The 19,106-nt window shown below is 41.4% G+C and overlaps 1 protein-coding gene across 1 annotated transcript; it reads left to right on the top strand.

Annotated features, from left to right (window-relative positions):
* Positions 1–1,319: 1,319 nt before the first annotated feature.
* pi15a (peptidase inhibitor 15a) lies at positions 1,320–6,827 on the top strand. The gene is made up of 6 exons (XM_044045707.1): positions 1,320–1,423; positions 1,536–1,869; positions 2,359–2,477; positions 3,508–3,640; positions 3,731–3,846; positions 5,284–6,827. Exons 2-6 carry the CDS (start codon positions 1,591–1,593, stop codon positions 5,414–5,416), a joined length of 780 nt encoding a protein of 259 aa, XP_043901642.1. The 5' UTR covers positions 1,320–1,423; positions 1,536–1,590; the 3' UTR covers positions 5,417–6,827.
* Positions 6,828–19,106: the final 12,279 nt, after the last annotated feature.

Raw genomic sequence — 19,106 nt, 5'->3', positions numbered from 1 at the left:
GAGTCGTTACAGAGGAAACAAAATCACACCATAGCTCGTATATTAAATGGATTACAATAATATATCAGTTGTTTTATTTAACTTAAGAGAATTGAGCTTACTTGAAAGCAGCTGAAGATCTATTTGAGCTCATACTTTCTCCATACTTGTACAGATATAAATACTAAAAACCCAACTTCCTGTGGACCAATACCCCTAACAGGAAAAAGACATTTCTGCTCGGCGTCCTGGTATTCGTAAAAATATTGGATCGGGCCTAGGAAGTAGAAATATTCAGATACGCTGTCATGATTTTACTGCTGTCAACTTTCCATCCCAGTGAAAACTTCACTATACTGCAGAAGGAGGACAGTGGTGAGGACTCGGCGCTGAGGAATATAGGGATGGCGTGAAACGGAGGAGAAAATCTTTGCTGTGTGCCACTCTTGAGTGATATATCCCCCTTGCACCAGTTCCAGCACCTGAAAAGTCCATCACTTCCAAGAAGACCTTTGGGAAAGCACCAGTTGTCTGCAGCAGAAGAGGAGGAGGCGAATAAAGGAGAGGAGGGGGCGAGAGGGATAGGGAGAGAGAAGAAAGAGGGGGAGGAAAATTGTTCCTGCGTCACGTTGCTTTAATTTGTTCACCAGCTGCCAATGAAAATTATGACTGCAGAAGGATTTTTTTTTCCCCCCTCTCCTCCTCTTCCACCTCTTTGGCTCCACATCTGCCCGCGCAAACCACACAGCTGGAGCCACACACAGAACAAGTGTAATATTTACAGTACAATGAATATGACAAAGAAGACTGATAGGACACTCAGACCCAGAGCTCACACTGATTTCACTCATAAAAGGCTGCATGACTGCTTTTTTTCCTGATCAGAGACCAATGAAGTGTAAATTTTATCACCTGTCTCTACATGGAGCTGATGTGCTAGTTAAACTCTATTACAGACTCAAATCAACTTCATTTAGTCCATTTAAACACATTTGATGAAATATAAAGAGCTGTAAATGTTTCCCTGTAAAATGCCTGGAAAATAAAGCATGAATAATCTTTAATATTCCCCATCCTCCTTGGTGTATTTATTAATCAAATGCTGTCCTGCAGCTGCACAAACCTAAAGCAGATGTGTTGGTGAAAATTAGACAGGATCCACCTGGGGATTCGGTTTGGAGAAACAAACACCACGTTTTCCAAAATGATGCTGAGCGTTTCAGGTGACGAGGAGGGGCCGTGCGTCTACCTCCAGTTGCAGGCGCGCACTTCCTGCACCGTCCTCTGTGCAGTGTATATATAAACCCCGCAAAGAGGAACTTTCTCCTGAAGCCCTCACAAAGTAAGCAAAGCGCAAAAACTCCACACTTGCAGCCAGGCAGCCCTCCCTCTCTCAAACCCCGAGGTGATAACAGTCTTGGCAGTGCAGGCGCACAAGAGAAAGGTACGAGCAGACTGTGCGCGGAGGAATATCGCGGCTATTTCTGTGCCAAATATTTGTGCGCACCACAACAATCAAACAAACTGTAAGTATCTCCTCTTTGTTTTCCTTTCAGAGCACTCATCCAGGACGCGGGATTTTCCATCTGCAGAGTCAAAAAGAAGAAGAAAATGAAGGCTCAGTTATTTCTCATAGATGTAATATTCCTGTGCATATCTTGCGGAGCAAGTGCACTGGCAACAAGTATTCCTGTTGCGTTCACGTCCCTGCCAGACGCCACTTCTTTTACCAGTGTTGGCGCAGCGCGCAGCAACGGAACAGACACCTCGACCATCCCTAAAGGCAGGAGGAAGCGCTATATTAGTCAGAATGACATGCTTGCCATTCTCGATTACCACAACAAAGTGCGAGGGAAAGTGTTTCCTCCGGCATCCAACATGGAGTACATGGTAAGTCATTCATTTACTGTCAATGCATTATTTGGCACTAACAACGACCATTCTCCTCCTTTATTTGTACTTCACAATAAGTGACACAAAAACAGTTTGACTTGGCGACTTCAGCTGTTGAGCAGACTGCAGCTGCAACAGACCACCAGAGTAGTCACTTCCACAGGGAGAGGGGTCATGTGTGTGTGCTGTTTGGTTGTGGAGTATATATAGTGTAGTAGAGATGGTGGAAACATGATGGAGAGAGCTACTGAATAGGTCTTCATAGGGCTTGAGTGTCAGTCATAGTACATGAGACACTATTGGCAACTTAAGTTTTTCTCTTATGTAACTGCTTTGATGGATGACTGCTGCATGTCGCCATGGTAACACCTGTAACAATGCTACAATGACTCTTATGTCACAGCTTGCTGCCGAATAAGAGATTGTGTTATATTTTCCATGAGTTATATAATGACATGAACATCTCATGTCACTGTGTGTGTTTAGGTGTGGGACGACACTCTGGCTAAAACAGCCGAGGACTGGGCTCATGCCTGCCTCTGGGAGCACGGGCCACCTCACCTCCTCAGGTTCCTGGGTCAAAACCTCTCTGTCAGGACGGGACGGTGAGTGACCTTTGCCTCCGCTCCGCCTCCATGACATCTGCTGCTTCTCTCAGAGATGACTCTGTCTCAGCAGTCATGGTCGTTGCCTTGCAGCCCCCTTCGTCTTTCTTCCCTTAAAAAAAGAAAAAAAAAAAGGTTTTTGCACTGTGACCCGGTGACTGCCTGAGGAATGTTCCTGTGACACTTCAAATAAACAAAAGCTGTGTTTGCAGCCATGACCCATGATGACAAAGGCACATCCCTTTTTTTTGTGGGTCTTGACTTTCCATTCGGAAAACACGTCTTCCTGCTCTTTTAGATTATTTTAGACAACAACATCAGCAGCAGCACACCTTGTTTGGACTGCAACGCCAGACCTACACAGCTAATCTATTTTTAAAATCTAGTTTAGAATGAGGTTTCATTTGCCGGTGATCAAACCACCAAATATGCACATGAATATGTACACAGGTCAGATTTTATTTAAAACTTTGTTTTGCTAGGAAGTCTATGGACTCCAGAAGATGATGTCATGATGCAGCCAAAATTAAAGTCAGCTGCAGTAGGTGCAGAAAGCATTACTGTTACCTTAATTTACCAGTTTACAGACATAGCATATCAGATCAATAAAACACAGAATGATAAGATATCACAAAAATACACAGTAAAATGTACATTGCACCTTCATGTCTGGAGACTTCATGTCTTGAAGCCTCTAGAATCACAAGCACCATGTAGATGTTTTTCAGGATCTTATTGGAAGATACCAGCTGTCAATCACGTGTGTACTATGCATAATTAACAAAAGTGACAACACGTGCTATTGGAATGAGAATCAGAGGCTCATTTTCCTCTAAACTTTCATTAAAACTGAGTTTTCTTTTTACCCCCTGGTGGTGATTCACGATGTTTCAACCTCCTGTTTGGCTTCAGGAGGAAACTATGATGTATTCACGTAGAGGATGTTGGGAAAACAATGAAACTGAAGCCGTATTCAAACAACTTTTCATACTTATCAATGTGACTGAACGTTTCTGTCTTTTGTTCACAGCTATCGATCTATTCTTCAGCTGGTGAAGCCCTGGTACGACGAGGTCAAAGATTACTCTTTTCCTTACCCCCGTGACTGCAACCCCCGCTGCCCGCTCAGATGCTACGGACCCATGTGTACCCATTATACTCAGGTATACACATAATAGAAGTATCAAATACACTGTTGTTGAATGGATGCAGTGGAGTGACAGGACCTGACAGCTGATATTTCCGTTTTGCAGATGGTGTGGGCAACGTCAAATAAAGTGGGCTGTGCTGTTCATACGTGCCACAATATGAACGTATGGGGTTCAGTGTGGAAGCGAGCGACGTATTTAGTTTGCAACTATTCACCCAAGTAAGTACTGGCGATTTCAGTCACTCTGATACAGTATTTATTACATGCAGGAAAGGGAGTTGGTAAAGTCTGGTGAACCTGTTAACCTGATGACGCGAGGGTGAGAACAGGCTTAATTCCAACACAGTTTATAAACTGTGCTGTGTGTGTGTGTGTGTGTGGAGTTGTGAAATACCACCTGTGCTGCAGAGAGATTCAGAAAACCCAGATACAAGCCTGTGATCTGGATCCTGACTGAATTACACAAAGCTGAAATTCTCTGAACAAATTCCAGGAATTAAAGGCCCTTTGGACTTTTGATTGACGTGTAAACTAAGTGTTTAAAACCACTGGTTTGAGATAAAAGTAAAAGACGATCTATTTTAGCTTGCTGATGGATATGTGACCTTCTTTGTTGTTGGACACAATCCTGTTTTCTGATTACTGTTGCCAAAAGGTGTTAGATATTATTGATTATTAACAATTAAACCTTAAAGGTTAACGTAGTAGTTTTTTTAGGAGCTTTCAATCATTTGACATAATCTTTATTAGGGGTGGTGGGGAAAATCGATATACACGTGTCCGTCTAATTTTGTAGCTGATGTTACAAATAAACATGAAACTGTTCGTGGATTAGCATTAAAAAAACATCAATTGACGTTTCAGTCCACTAGATGGTGCTGGGAAAAAAAACGATACAGTAAAATATCGCGATATTTTGCTATATTATTGCTTTTGAGACACCAAGTGTCACCAACATTTTACAAATAAGCATTCAACTTTTTGTGGATTAGTGTCGTTGTGTGAGTGTTTCACAATATATGATCTTGCCAATGCTATTTTTTCAATACCATGACTTCAATATCGCGATAATGTCGTGTAATATCGTCTCCCGCCCCTAATCTTCATCAGCACATCCAGCAGGTTATGTCCAACTGTCATGGCATTGTAGTTCAAATTAAATATTCTCACACTACTTTTAAGCATGTTGTAACCAGTAGTAAATTTACTTAAAGGAATCTGAACTCCTGTTTTGAAGCCATGAGGTAAAAAATTTGGCCCGTGCTGTGGTGACACTCCGCAAACCCAGATTTTGGAAACATCATTTATAAAATTGACATAATGTGCCACTGAAAAAGAACCTGAATCGAGCATTTGAGACTGTTAACTCCCCCTGGTGGCTGTTTATATATAATATTACTTCTCGTTTGGCTTCAACCAGCAAACCTGAGGACTATGTCAATTTTCTATGTATGGTCTATGACACAGTTCTTGCTGATGTTGATCACATAATGTGATCGAAACTCAATATTTACGACACTAATATAAAAACGAACTATTTTGTCATATTTATGACTTTATCAGCAGTGTATTAGAGATTTTAAGACACTATTTTTATGTCAGTTGTATGGTCACCATCACGTTTATGACCATTGCTAACGAGTGTCTGTCCTTCAGGGGAAACTGGATTGGAGAAGCTCCCTACAAAGTGGGCGTGCCCTGCTCCGCCTGTCCCCCCAGCTATGGCGGCTCCTGCAGCAACAACATGTGCTTCCCTGCTCTCAAGACAAACTACCTGCACTGGTTCTAATAAGCACAGGTTTACTTTCTCTTCTCCTCGTTGACATTTATAAGCTGACGACCTACAGTACCACAAAGACCTTGTTTTAATCCTGTAAGGATTTGCACAACAGTCGTGAATCACGCTATTTTGTATATATGGGCTTATTTAAAGACACAAACATACATTTGAAGGCAGCAGGCCATTTTAGCTTCTTGTAAATAGACTGTAAATTAATTTTTTGTTATTTTTAACTGATGGAATATAATTTATATGTAAAATGGGTCCTTAAACGATTTTCTACCATTGCTAAAGTGGTAATTAAGGACAGAACACCATCATAGCTGCTCATACCTGCTCACTTTGGTGCTACGGGCATCACACCTCCATGTTGTGTGCTCTGCCCTCACAGGAATGCTGTGATGTAAAGATCAAAAAGCTTTTTGACCTCAGAGGGAAAACCTATACTGGCAGTGTCAGGTTAGTAGCTGCTGTAGACCCTGCAGTAGGTTGCTTTTAAAAAAAAAAGAAAAGGAAAGAAAAACAAACAAACTCTGATGCGTTTGGCACAGACAGAAATGCACTTACACTGTAAAGCATAAAAGGATAGACAGAACCATTTCATTCACCTGGTGCTTTGCAGTTTTTTCTGTGCACTGATTAGATTGTGTTTTCATTGTACAGGTTTTCATTCATATTTCATACAATATTTAGCCAGAGAGAGCACATACAGTAAATCTGACCCACATACGGTGACTATAATCATATTTGTCATAGACTATGTTGGTATATACCAAATATACCATAATCTCAGAGTATAAGACAAATGCGGTGTCTGTACTGTATGTCGTAATGATCTTTTCACTGACGTTGTAGTAACGGTTTTGCATTTAGGCACTCGAGTGCACCTTAATTGTTTGTAGATTTCCACAATACCAGGAAATTATTATTTTTTTGTGTACATGTAGATAATCAATACACCTTGACTATCCTTAAACTTCCAAGTATTCTGTAAGTTATTCATTTTTATATGGGGAAATATTTAATTGATATTAATGTTGTTTCAATGTTTTGTACTGAATACAGTTCGTTTGCAGGTCAACTTGTATCACGGTGAACTCACTGCAAATGAATATATAAGAGATATATAAGCACTAGCACGATGTATTGGCAAGTAACTCCTTCATCCCTGTAATCACGGCATGCAGATTAGAAATTAACTCGAGGACTGAAGCACAAAAATGTAATGTCATGACAACAAATTACATTAGTTTCAAAATAATGATTGATTTTTCCAAAAATTTGCATTGTAAAAGAGGAAATTCACCTTTTTTTTCCGCACTGACTGTATTTAAACCAACATCTACAACAAGCTATTTATGCAGTGAACTGCGTTTTTCTTGTTGTCTTTTGTATTTGTAATAAAAATGGTCTATTTTGACTGTGTTCTCTTTTTTTTCCTCGACAAAACGGCTCCGTTGTCTATTGTCTGTGCTGTTGTCATCTAGAATGTCAAAGACTCCTCTTCCTCGCGTGTGTGTGATATTGATCGGATGTTTTCATTTTCAATCAATTGTCCCCCCCCCCCGTCCTGCATATCAAAGGTTAAGAGGGAGAAGAGGAAAAATAACATGTCAGGGCAACAACTGAATTCTAATAACAGAAAATTGACTTTGGCTCCATCCGACCACGTCAACACAAATGAACTGACAACTGGTGATCAAGTTTCAGGGGGAGCCTCTTGTTTGAGTTTGTCCCCTGAAACCATTCACCTCACTGCAAAAGAGAGAGACGTGCAAAGTGGAATGTTAGGGCATGAACGTGTGTCACAAAGAGATGGTCCAAATATATATGCCATTTTGCTTCTTTACAGAGTTATAGCATATTAAATTTAGGCAAACAGGTGACAAAGCTGTAACAATGCAGGGCAGATGCTGCAGCTTTTGTACTTTTCTCCAGCAGGGATCGCAGAATTTGGGTCTGGGCCAGCCTGCATTCAATGTTAGGTGCATGAGTTCAGAAAAGACTATGACGCAAGTGAACGAACAAACAAACAAGACATGACACGCTATATTTCTTAGACAAACACATCTGTGTTAGTTGAAATGCAAAGTGAACTACAAAAAAAAGTTTTTTTTTACACTCTGAAATGCTCACACTTTGGGCTACAGTCCAATGCTTGCATCTTAATGCATAACGTTACACAGGGCAAAGGGTTTCAAACCAACTTCATGCACGTTATTATTAAGAAGCTTCATCTATTCAGTAATAGACCAGCACACTCCCTGGAACCAACAGGCAGAGAGAGTTTTTGAGGAACACATTAGTATGCGTGGGAAAATCCTAGTCTGACCGAACACTGGACTCTGAGCCAAACGGATGACTGGTGGATATTTAAAAGGCACATCAGTGGGATGGAAAGCAGGGTGTGATGATGAGCTCGACAAGCTGCAGTTGACATTTACCTGGCTTATCCATCAGTGGCAGAGGCACAGCAAAGTTTGGGGATATGGATTCTGGGGAGGATGAAAGCAGACTCTTGATGAACCAGGACAGACGAAACACCTGCGTATGGAGAGCAATTGAAAAGGGAATAAAATCATACATCACGTCGGCAATGTGCATACATATTCATGCGTTCATTTTCCTTTGTCAAGAATGAATATTTCATCCGTCTGTGGGATTTCTTTAAGCTCCTATTAAAACTCCTTCATGCTTGTTCTTTTGTTCATTCAATCAGTGGATTTTTAGTTTTACATTCCTATACGTTCTATAGATCTTGTGCAGGTTAGCGTTTCATGTTTTGATATTTGTATGGTACCAAATGCACCTCAACTTCTTTCAGCTAACCTTCATTCAGAACAAAAGCCACGTTTCCACTGCATGGTCTTACGGCTCTACACGGGTTTGGTTTGGTTGTGTTTCCATTACAATAGTCATCACTGCAAGTTACACGCGCCACACACAAACTAGTGACTATTGACTTGTGAAGCAGAGAGAAAATGCAAACGCCACGCAGAAAGGCCTAGTATTTATTCTTAACCGATGTAACAACTCTTTAAATATTGACAATTCAACTGTTTTAATCTCTTGTGTCTCCATTGAGGGAGCTTCAGCCGTGTGCAGTCGTCACGTGTCATGGTAATTTGTACAGCTGTCTCCACAATCTGTGTAACTGCTCACCTTTTACCCGTGCCATATGCTTGTAAACGTGTGCTCAAGCGCGTTGTCTACATTCTTCTACTTTACGTGTGTAACTGCAGTGATTGCGCGTTGTGCTCCAAGAGCTGGCAAAACAGAGCCGACCACAATGGAACAGTGTGATCTCTTTGCCTGCAAATGGCATTTCAAACTGCTCGATTCTGTTTTCACCACTTGCACATCAACCGACATCCTGACAGCACCAGTCACCTGCTTTCAACTCTCAGTAATTACACACAGACAGACACTTCAACCCTCCCAGTTATGCTTAAGCTATTATTTTTATTTCCACTGCACTGCGGTCTTTGTCTATAGGTTTAACAGGCACTTTTTTCTTTTGGTAAACATTCAGTCTGTGTAGGGACTGAGCTAAAGAGGGAAAATTAAGTATGTTTAAATAACAAAAGCAAATGGATCCTAATAATTTAAGTAATAGAAAACAAGCTACAATAACTGGGCCAAAAACTGAAAGAAAATAGGTCAACTAAGCAATAACAAACTAATGCTTTAACTCAACAAAAGATAACTGGGAAGACTTAACTCAAGATGACTCAGAGAGACATGGGGTGGACACGTAACAATAATAACATTGTCCTCAAATCCACTAAAAACCTTCAGTCAAAGGAAATCTACCAAGAAATAATAAGCTTATCAACGACCAACAAAGCAAAACAAAAGAAATTAAGGGACAACTATGGTACTCTCGGACCTTCTTCTGACCTGCGACTTGGCATCTTCTGCTCTCGCTGGGAAGTCCGTATAAGGTCGTCCGAACTAAAGAAAATACACAAAAAACAATGAATAATGAATAAAACAGGTAAAACAAACATAATTGGTGTGGTTATTTCATTAAATGAGGACACTGAACACTGAAGGGCAGTGGCTGACGCCACAAGCTTCATCATCAACACTTTTTCAGGTCAGTTTAATTTTCTGTGTCCTCGTACAGACAGAAAAATGTTCTGGCTTTTGGCCTTTGCCAACATGTACCAAGGCCTCAATGACACATCTGCAAGCTCATCACTTTTTTTTCTCATAACACGTTTGAACCACTGTCCTGTCACATAAAAGTGTGATTCCTGAAACAGTTTAATTTCATTGCCTGAAGTTATTTGGAATGAAGATGGAAGCTACAAAAGGGATAAGACAATGGATTATTGTTCGGATACAGGTGAGAACGGTGGAGTCGGCGTCTAAATGTGCAGGCGGGCTTCCAACTTCTACAATAGTGAGAGCAGTTTAAGTTCAAGTGAGTACAATATTGAAAAATTGAGATAAATCTTGGTAATAGTTTAGAGGTTTGTTGTGCAGCTACAGAAAATGTTTCCCTCCTCTCTTTTGTGCTCTGGACTCTATAACCTCTCCATTCTCTGACTTCAAGCACCAAGGAGTTGAAGGCTTAGATCATCTTCTTTCTTATTCACTGTAATTTATTTAAACCCTCCTTGGAAGCAACAACAACAATGTTTATTTTGTCCCCTTGCAGCTTTACCTTGGTTATGCAACCTGTGCCCAATCCAAGCCTCGCTCTGTCCTCAAACTTTTGCCCAGAATCCACCACTGACAGAGCAACTCCAGGACATCACAACGGAGCTACGGAGCTAGAGTTAATCCTCAGTTTAGAAGAAAATATGTTTCAAATTCCACTTTGGGCAACATTAATATTTACCTTATTATTCTTGCATCAACAGTTGGGATGAAAATGCAGAATAAGATAAACATTACGTGGTCTTCGAAATAACAAACTATCCTGTGATACAACATTTGAAATGGATCTATCAGCAGAAATGAAATGATTGTGCTTTGTATAATCACAGTCATGTTGCACATCCATGTTTCGAGGACAGAAGGAGCGTGCTACCCGTCTTCTGATTTACCCGGTAAATCACTTGGACAAAGAAGAAGTTGTGATATTACACATAAGAATCTAAAATCCCATTGTAAAGTCTTAAGATTCACGGTTTGACTCAGGAAAACGTTATTGATCTTGTAAATCAAATGAGCAGTTTAGGCTCACTTTCACAAAGACTTCAATTCAAACAGAGTAATTTTTGCAACCAACAGAGTCGCCCCCTGGTGACTATTCAATATATTACCTCCTCGTTGGCCCCAACTAACAAAGCCGACCCTTACAGTACATCTACTTTTGATATATGTTCAATGGCAGGGGTATCAAACTCTGGTGCTGCCCCACCAGTCTCACATGAAGAAGAAGATAGGAATCATCCAAAATTAATGGCACATTTTAATGAGCTACATTATACAGTCCGTGAATATACCGTGTGTAATCTGCATTCAAGTGTAGTTTAAAAACGTTCTCTCACTCGTTTACAGCGAGTGAACCGTCGTGTGACTCTGGGGCACCAAATTTTGCACCCAAAACAGCCCACAGCCGAGCGAAGATAATGATTAATGATTAACTTTAAATTGAAATTCTGGCAATCCAACTTTATTTATATAACACTTCAAAACAACCACAATCAACCAAAGTGCCACACAGAATAGCAGTTACGAGGACATCAAAGCTCACACGAGGCAATAAGATACACATAGAAAAGGAATAAAAGACATAAAACAATGAAAACATCTGTGAAATATTGACACAAATATTGTTATCGCAATATCATGATGATATACTGATGAACAGCTGGGCTTTTTTTCACTTGACCAACCCCCTCCTGACCAGACTAGATGCTCAGTGGCCCCCAGGTCATTTGAGTTTGAGACCCCTAAACATGGGCCACACACAGCACAACTGTGTTACTCACTGCATGCTCTTTGTATGCTCTTTTATTTAATTCCCATGTGCTTCTGATTGTATTTTGAACGGCTACTTTTTCTACAAAACTGACTGAACATTTGTTGCATCTTGAGGCAGTGAATATGCAACTTTATAACCTTAAAAATGATATAAATGTTACCTGCACACACTACAGTAGTATAAAGTAAACTGACTCCATGTCTGTGTCTGACACACTGTATACACACACCAGGTGGGAAACTCTTGACATATGTGTTTCCCATAGACTTGATGCATGTTTTGGGATCCCCTCAAATGTTGGCATGTACATGTTACAACTCTTTAGCATGCTGTTTGTAACTCTACCATAAATCTCTCGGGGGCAGCACGGTTAACTGCAGGGCACGTTTTTGCCATTTTTTGAGTTGGAGTTACCCTTACTTCAAACAAGGAGTAAAAAATAAAGACTTTCAGATACACAAATCATTTTGTGGTGTCTCAGGTGCCTATTTTGGTCTTTTATGCTGTTTATTTAGGACAGTGTCAATAACATGTGGGGAAATGTCTCATTCCTCCCTGGTTTTCATGGTTGAATTTATACATGCTCACGACTCCGGCGACACGTAAGCGAGTGCTGATGTTTCTGTGAAATCATCCAGAATGAAAGTAGACACCATCTCACTTTGGGCTGAATGGCTTATGTTATGCTCACTTCTCTCGTCCAGTGACTTTTCCTTGGCAAAGTCAGCTCCTCACATGGTCTGGTTGAATATAAATAAAGCATATCTGACATACGTCAGTATATATATTCTATTTTATGACAAAGCACATAAGCTGGGGGTTATGTCATGAAACTGTATATTCTATATTCACCTCATCACATTAAAGGTAATCACATGGAGATGCAACCCAGTGTGTGAGACTGTGGCGCTGTGAGAGTAAATCTACAGTATTTCCAGCCCTGCGCAGACTAAACCTGGCACTTCTGGTTCGGTATAAGAACACAAACTGGTGCAAAGGTGGCCCCATGTTCTTTGTCTATTCTCCGTAATTCTCCTCTCGTCTTTGTCTTGGACAAGGCCGCACTAATCTCCTCTCTGGAGCCAAGCGGGGACTTCAGATGAACGACATTCTGCAGCAGCAAGACATGGGCCAAAATCAATGTCCTCTCAGAAGAACAGAGCTGGGAAAGTGCTGCATAATCAGATGAGCTTTCCTCAATCTTTTCCAACTCTCTTTTATAACCCTTATCAACAATCTCCCAGAGGCTTTGATGCTGATACTGGCCTATGGTATAGTGTTTGTGCCTTTATGATTCATTCAAATAATCTATTCTGTGTAAACACAAACGTTATTATTATCTCAGTAACACCACTCAGTTCATTTTTCATATTCACGGCTAAGTCGATAAAGGCAGTGTATCGACATCCGATGTAGCAGAGCAGTCCACATATCAAATCTGACAAAATGCATAATTATTGCAACCTACTGGCTCATATTCAAAGACATTAAAGTCAGCATTATTGAGAAATGTCTCGGTTTGCTCACCACGAGCTGTTTCCCGTCCGCTGAACCTTCAACACGGAGAAAATGCACAATGCAAAATAAAACAAGGGAGATGTTTGGGTACCCACAATTCCCCCACAGCTCCCCACATCACGACATTATGAATTTACAACACGTTTTTTGTCTTCTGATGTTGCTGCAGTCAGTCAGGTCTTACTGCACTTTGGGAGATAAATAAAAATTCCACTGTGTTGCAAGAAATCTGCTCAGATTTCCCTCTGTGGTTAAATAGTGTGGGAGCAAAGAAAATTCAAGTTTGTCATCAGGGTCTTAGATTTGCTCTTTGCCTTTCTCTAACCTGAGCCCAGGTCTGGAGCTGGACTTAGTCTGGAAACTAAAGCATCTTGTTGTTTTGTTGAATGACACTGACACCTGGTGGTGATATGAAGACCATGTTATTTTTGTTTAGCATGTCTCGACAAAATTCTTTGAAAGCCTTATGTTGTAAGAAGTGTAATAGGGAAAGAAAATGCTCTTCTTTTAACTGCTCTGGTTCATAGGAGACACTATTATACAGACATCATCTCCCATCATCTAATGCAGCCACTATAGCATTTCCATGTATAAACAGAATGTGGACATTTCTACCCAGGCTTATTTAGGCACTCAGTCAGTCATCATCTAACCGCTTTATCCTCCACCAGAGGGTCGCGGGGGGTGCTGTGCCAATCTCAGCTACATCGGGCGATAGGCGGGGTACACCCTGGACAGTTCGCCAGTCCATCGCAGGGCCACACACAACTAGAGACAAACAACCATTCACGCTCACACCTACAGTCAATTTAGAGTGTTCAATTTACCTAATCCCCACATTGCATGTTTTTGGACTGTGGGAGGAAGCCGGAGAACCCGGAGAGAACCCACGCACACACGGGGAGAACATGCAAACTCCATGCAGAAAGGCCCTTGTTCCAACCGGGGCTCGAACCCGGGTCTTCTCGCTGCAAGGCGAGAGTGCTAACCACTATACCACCGTGTGGCCCTATTTAGGCACTCGTACGTGTTAAATTCATATGCAAGATTAATGCCCCGCGTTCCAGCACAAAGGAACATATGGAACATGTCAAGAAAGCACATAATAGAAACACTCATAAATACACATCTGTGAGGCCTACACTATTCTGAAATGAGACAGGCTCATGTATAAATTAAAACTTAATTAGAATTAAAACCGCGTCACACACACACATGGTATTTCTCTGTACACGGTGAACGAAAAAGGATTTATGGAGAGCGACAGATCACAGGAAAGGTCAAACTCAAATCGATTTGCATATTAGTCAGAAGAGTAAAGACATGTGTCGCGACTCGAGAGAGGGGGAGACGTTTGATTGTAAAGGAACAGTACAGATAAAAATGTGTTCAGACGTGAGTCAGAAACTGACAAACTGACTTTAATCCTGTGTTTCACTTGAGACCAAAAAAGCCATTTTAAACTAAAACGCCTGCAGCAATACCAAACACAGAAGAACCCATTGTTTAACTGACATGCATTCACCACAAGGGGGTAGAGACAGACAAACTAATCCCAAACTAACCTGGAGTGAACGTGCAAGGCTGCCTTCTGCTGAACACTACTGATAATGTCTCAGAGCAGTGATGTAGAACCTCTGCCAAATGACCTTGATGCTCTTTACTCCCTTCCTCACTCCAACACCGTTCCAACACCCCGACCTCAATTCAGCTCATCCAGAACCATTTGGGAGCAGCGTGCCAAATAACACGGGCCAATGAAAAGTGGTCTTCAACATTGTTTGTGCAGTTGTGCTGTTGTGTCCAGAGGCTACTGTTGTGTGGATGCTTGGTCTGGCACGGCGTTTGCATTCTGCTGGGGTTCACGGGGTTTCTCACACGACCACATACTGAATGGAGGAGGTAACGAATGGAGGATCGGGGGCCCATGGCTCTGCGAGTGACTGTGTGGGTGAGATAGAAAGGGCAAGGGGGGGGGCGGGAATGACAACACTATGGAGGGGAGTGGTGGACATCAGGAACGGAGAATTAATGTTTGTGTGAGAGACGCAACAAAGCAAGTGTGTTTTATGTGTCTGCACAGAAATATTGAAAGGATAAATATGAAATAGTGGGATGGACAGCACGGTGGCAAAGAGTACAACACACTAGATTCAATAAAAAACGGGATGAAAAAGAGAAATCTAATTTAAGTCTGCTAATACCAGAAGTCCAAGCATGAAATCATTTCTATTGCTCCACCGCAGGAGCAAATAGGGTATATTTTCTGGCAGGCATTGTAATAAACATTAATCATGGATTGTCTCGTCTGTTACACATGGCCTGACCTAAATCACCACACTGTAAATCACAGCGAGCCCTGTGCAGTTGGTAAATATTTCTTTTATCCACACTATTTCATTTTCCTAATCAGGGTCACAGACATGTGCTTTGAGAGTCAGCCGTCGCATATCTCAGCGGCCGTAACCTGAACGTAACGTGACTCAGTTTGTAAACCGAGGCCGTAAAAAGATATTTAAAAAAAGAGTGTTAAAAATAAATGCTCTGTTTATGTATTGACTATGAAGGCATGTGTACCAACAAACACACACACACACACACACACACACACAGCTCTCAGGCTTCCTGTCATATACACCGCCACTCTTCACCTCTCACTGTGTTACTGACAAACACACACACACACACACACACACACACACACACGCGCACATCTAAATGTAGAGCAGCATTAATTCTATAGCAGATGAATGAATGTTTTCAGTGGCGCTTCCCTCCTGGGACTTGGGAGCAAAAAGAGAGCAATGCTATTTCAGCAGCCTGTGGGAGAGAAGAGGGGAAACAGGTCAGGAAAGAGAGAGAGCCACAGAGAGAGAGAGAGGGTCGCTGGCTACAGGGCCGGGGCCAAGGCCCCTGTTAGTGGATTTATGGGAGGTCATAGTGTGGTGGGTCGCTAATGTGGGAGCCCTTGTATCACATTTACAGAAGTATGTTGGACAGGTGAGGTGTTTTGGGAAAGAGAGGACATGACGTGTGTCCAGTATACACTGACCTGGAGCATCTCAACAAGCAGAGGAACAATAACTCGGCTCTTTATGCAGCTTATCATACATTTTCAGGGAGAATCATTCAACTTTTGACTCCTTACATAGATTAAACGTGTCTGAGTGGCATCTAATGGTGAGACTCCAGATTGTAAATAACGGGAGAACTCCTCCATTCCACTCCACTCATCCCTCCCTTTCCCAGGTGCATCAGGGGAACAACGGTGGGCTTCACATACCAAAAAGGATGTAAACGCTCACAACTCTAACACTCTCACAACTCTATCCATTCTGTGCAGTTTCCTTCTTCTTCTACAGCTCCAGAAAGTAAAAGATAAGCACAAACATAATTCAATTACTGCCAATAAACCACAGTAAATGTTTCACACTGGACCTTTAATCTAACGATGTCAGATACTACACCCTTTATGATTAAAACTTTACTTCAACAAATGCATGATGCACAACGCTAAGTTTACCAGACTGTATCATTTATGTAAGTATTAGAGGCTCGGGAAAAACTATCGATTTGTTTGCAAAAACTAGACAAAAAGCCATAATATAAATATGTTTTAAGTTATAGAATGAATTCATGTTCAGCTGTTGTCATCTCACATCCCATCTGATTTATCTGTGCAACCTTTTATGGGGTGGAAAACCAATAATGCTCTCATCAACGTGATGTAAAGCTTCGCCACAAAGATCTATTATTGTAAATATGAATCTCGCACATCATTATTTACAATTAAATAACATCATACATGCAATATATCATTCGCAGTACTTGTTTCACGGGTACTTTTACTTTTGACAAGTTCAATTTGAAGGTAGTTCTTCAAAGTTAGAATTATTGGCGAAATGTTAGGATGCTTAGTTGATTAACATTGTAGTATTTGTATTTTCGCCTTATGACCTTATCCATTGTCTCAGAATGCAAGCTGTATGAGAGTATGAGCAGCAACAGCATGACTAAGGAGGAGAGAGAGAGAGAGAGAGAGAGAGAGCCGTCTATTTAGTCCCAGACTCACCTGATGGAAAAGGGCTGAAGGCCAAAAACAAAAAAAACAGCAGTCATGAAAACAAGGGAGATTTACAGAACAGACAGACATAGAGAAAAATCGATGTTGGCTCGGCCGGTGTTTTCTGAATTACAGCAAGATTGTGTGCCCCCTTCTGTGCTAAGTGGGTCTGCACTGGAAGCCGAGGTCTGGTGATTAGCTACTGTTTCCACATGTGCCACAGCTGCCACTGAAAATGACCAGAACGACAAAAGGTGCAAAACGTGCCTTTTTTTCCCCCCCTCTCTCCATTATGGAATTTGCAGCCGGCGGGGGAAACTGTGACGAAAAGTTCAGGGTTTGGAATTAACCGAGAGTTTGTTTGCGTTTTAATCCCCCCACGGAGTCACCTGTGAACAGTTAGGCTCCGGAGGATGGGGACGCTTTCTCTGCATGGCCCCACAGAGAAGGAAGTTCTGCTTTAAGTTAATTTATTATTGCTTGAAGTCATACTCCAGGCAAGAGGAACAGTGCAACAACAGCATATCAGAGAAAGTTACTTCTCTTAGGATGGACGCTGATTACCTGTTAAGATACATTGAACACACTTTATAAGTACGACTGCACACTAATGCAAATATGAGACAATAGCAATAATGTGCTTCATTATAGGGAAGAAAAGTGACCTTTTTTTGAGTTTGGCATGTTTTTTTGGTGCCAGGTGGGCTGGACTAAATATTCCAGAAACTGCTGATCTACTGGGAATTTCAAGCACAGCCATCTCTAGGGTTTACAGAGAATAGAACCAAAAAAAGGGGGGGGGGATTATATCCAGTTAGGAGCAGCTTACCTGCTCCTGACATCAACAAAATGATTTGTTGATGCCAGAGGTCAAAGGAGAGTGGCTCAAAAATGATAAAAGAAAAAAAAAAATGCAGGTAACAGCAACCAAAATAAACTACTTATGAAGACCATCTCTATTCCCAACCCTGCCTTAGCTGCCAAATATCCACTTGTTATCAACATTTTATGCAGAAGACGATCTCTGAGGGCACAACAGGTCAGGCTACCACACCACCTTATTAAGTGGCTGGTGAGTGTCGATGCAACATTATCTACAGTATATGCAGCGCCCTTCGTCTGAATACTATCAGACCTGACTGCCGGAGTGCTTGTGTGTTTACAGCAGGAGCATATCAGGGGGTAAGAAGCATCACTCTTGTCGGAATTCACCTCTGAAAGCTCGCTTTACTTGCTCAGTGTTGCTGTTGTCGCCTGTCTGGATGTAAATTGAATCACGTGTGTACAATGTTGGAAATGTAAACACAGACGTTTTCTACTCACTACAGCTATAAGTTAAGTTTAATTTAAGATTAAAAACAAGTGGAAGTGGAGCTATTTTTCAGGAATATTATAAAGACAGAACACTTTTACTGCACTACATTATCCCGTAACTCTCTTTGTTACTTGTCACTACCAAACAAAATCAGAAGAAGAAGACTTGGTTATGGTCTGTATTTATATAGAGCTTTTCTAATCTTGATGAGCTGTTTTACACTATAATTGTGCCATTCACACGCTTCAACATGGGGTTAAGTGTCTTGCTCAAGGACACATGTAGACTTTTAACACCTTTACTTCTAAAACGTTCATTTTATATCAGCAAATGGCTTTTGACCCTTAAGTAAATGTCACATACTTTAAGACTGTTACTTAAGTAATTAAAAGTGATTTCAACTTCTCTGGTAAGATACTTGTACTTTTTTTTTTTTACTGAAGTATCAATTTTTAGCTACTTCATACAAGACAGATTAAAAGTGACTCTTAAAATAACTGAGTAAAGCTGCAGTAAACATAGAATTCTCTGCAGGAATATTATTCATTTGCTGGCGCATACAGGCTGTCTGTGTATTTCTGTGTCAGAAGGTCTCAAGTGATACTCGCTGAAAACGTAGATTTTTGTGTGTGTGGAAAAAAACAGAAAAGCTTCTGCTGCTGCTGCTGCACATGCAGGCTCCACACGCGCGCTCGACCCCGGGACGCGCACTCTCAGGTCCTGGCATGGAGCAGCGAAAGTGGGCCGTTTCCCTGTGTGTGTGGACTGTGGAGAGGCGTGGACAGGGGCGGCACTGGCGAAGCGCAGCCAGAGCTCAGGATAAAATGTGGATAAGTGATGCTTTAGCAGCTTTGGAGTTAGA

This window comes from Solea senegalensis, linkage group LG1 (assembly GCF_019176455.1).
Source record: "Solea senegalensis isolate Sse05_10M linkage group LG1, IFAPA_SoseM_1, whole genome shotgun sequence".
NCBI lineage: Eukaryota > Metazoa > Chordata > Actinopteri > Pleuronectiformes > Soleidae > Solea > Solea senegalensis.
This window is presented reverse-complemented; position numbering and strand designations above follow the sequence as displayed.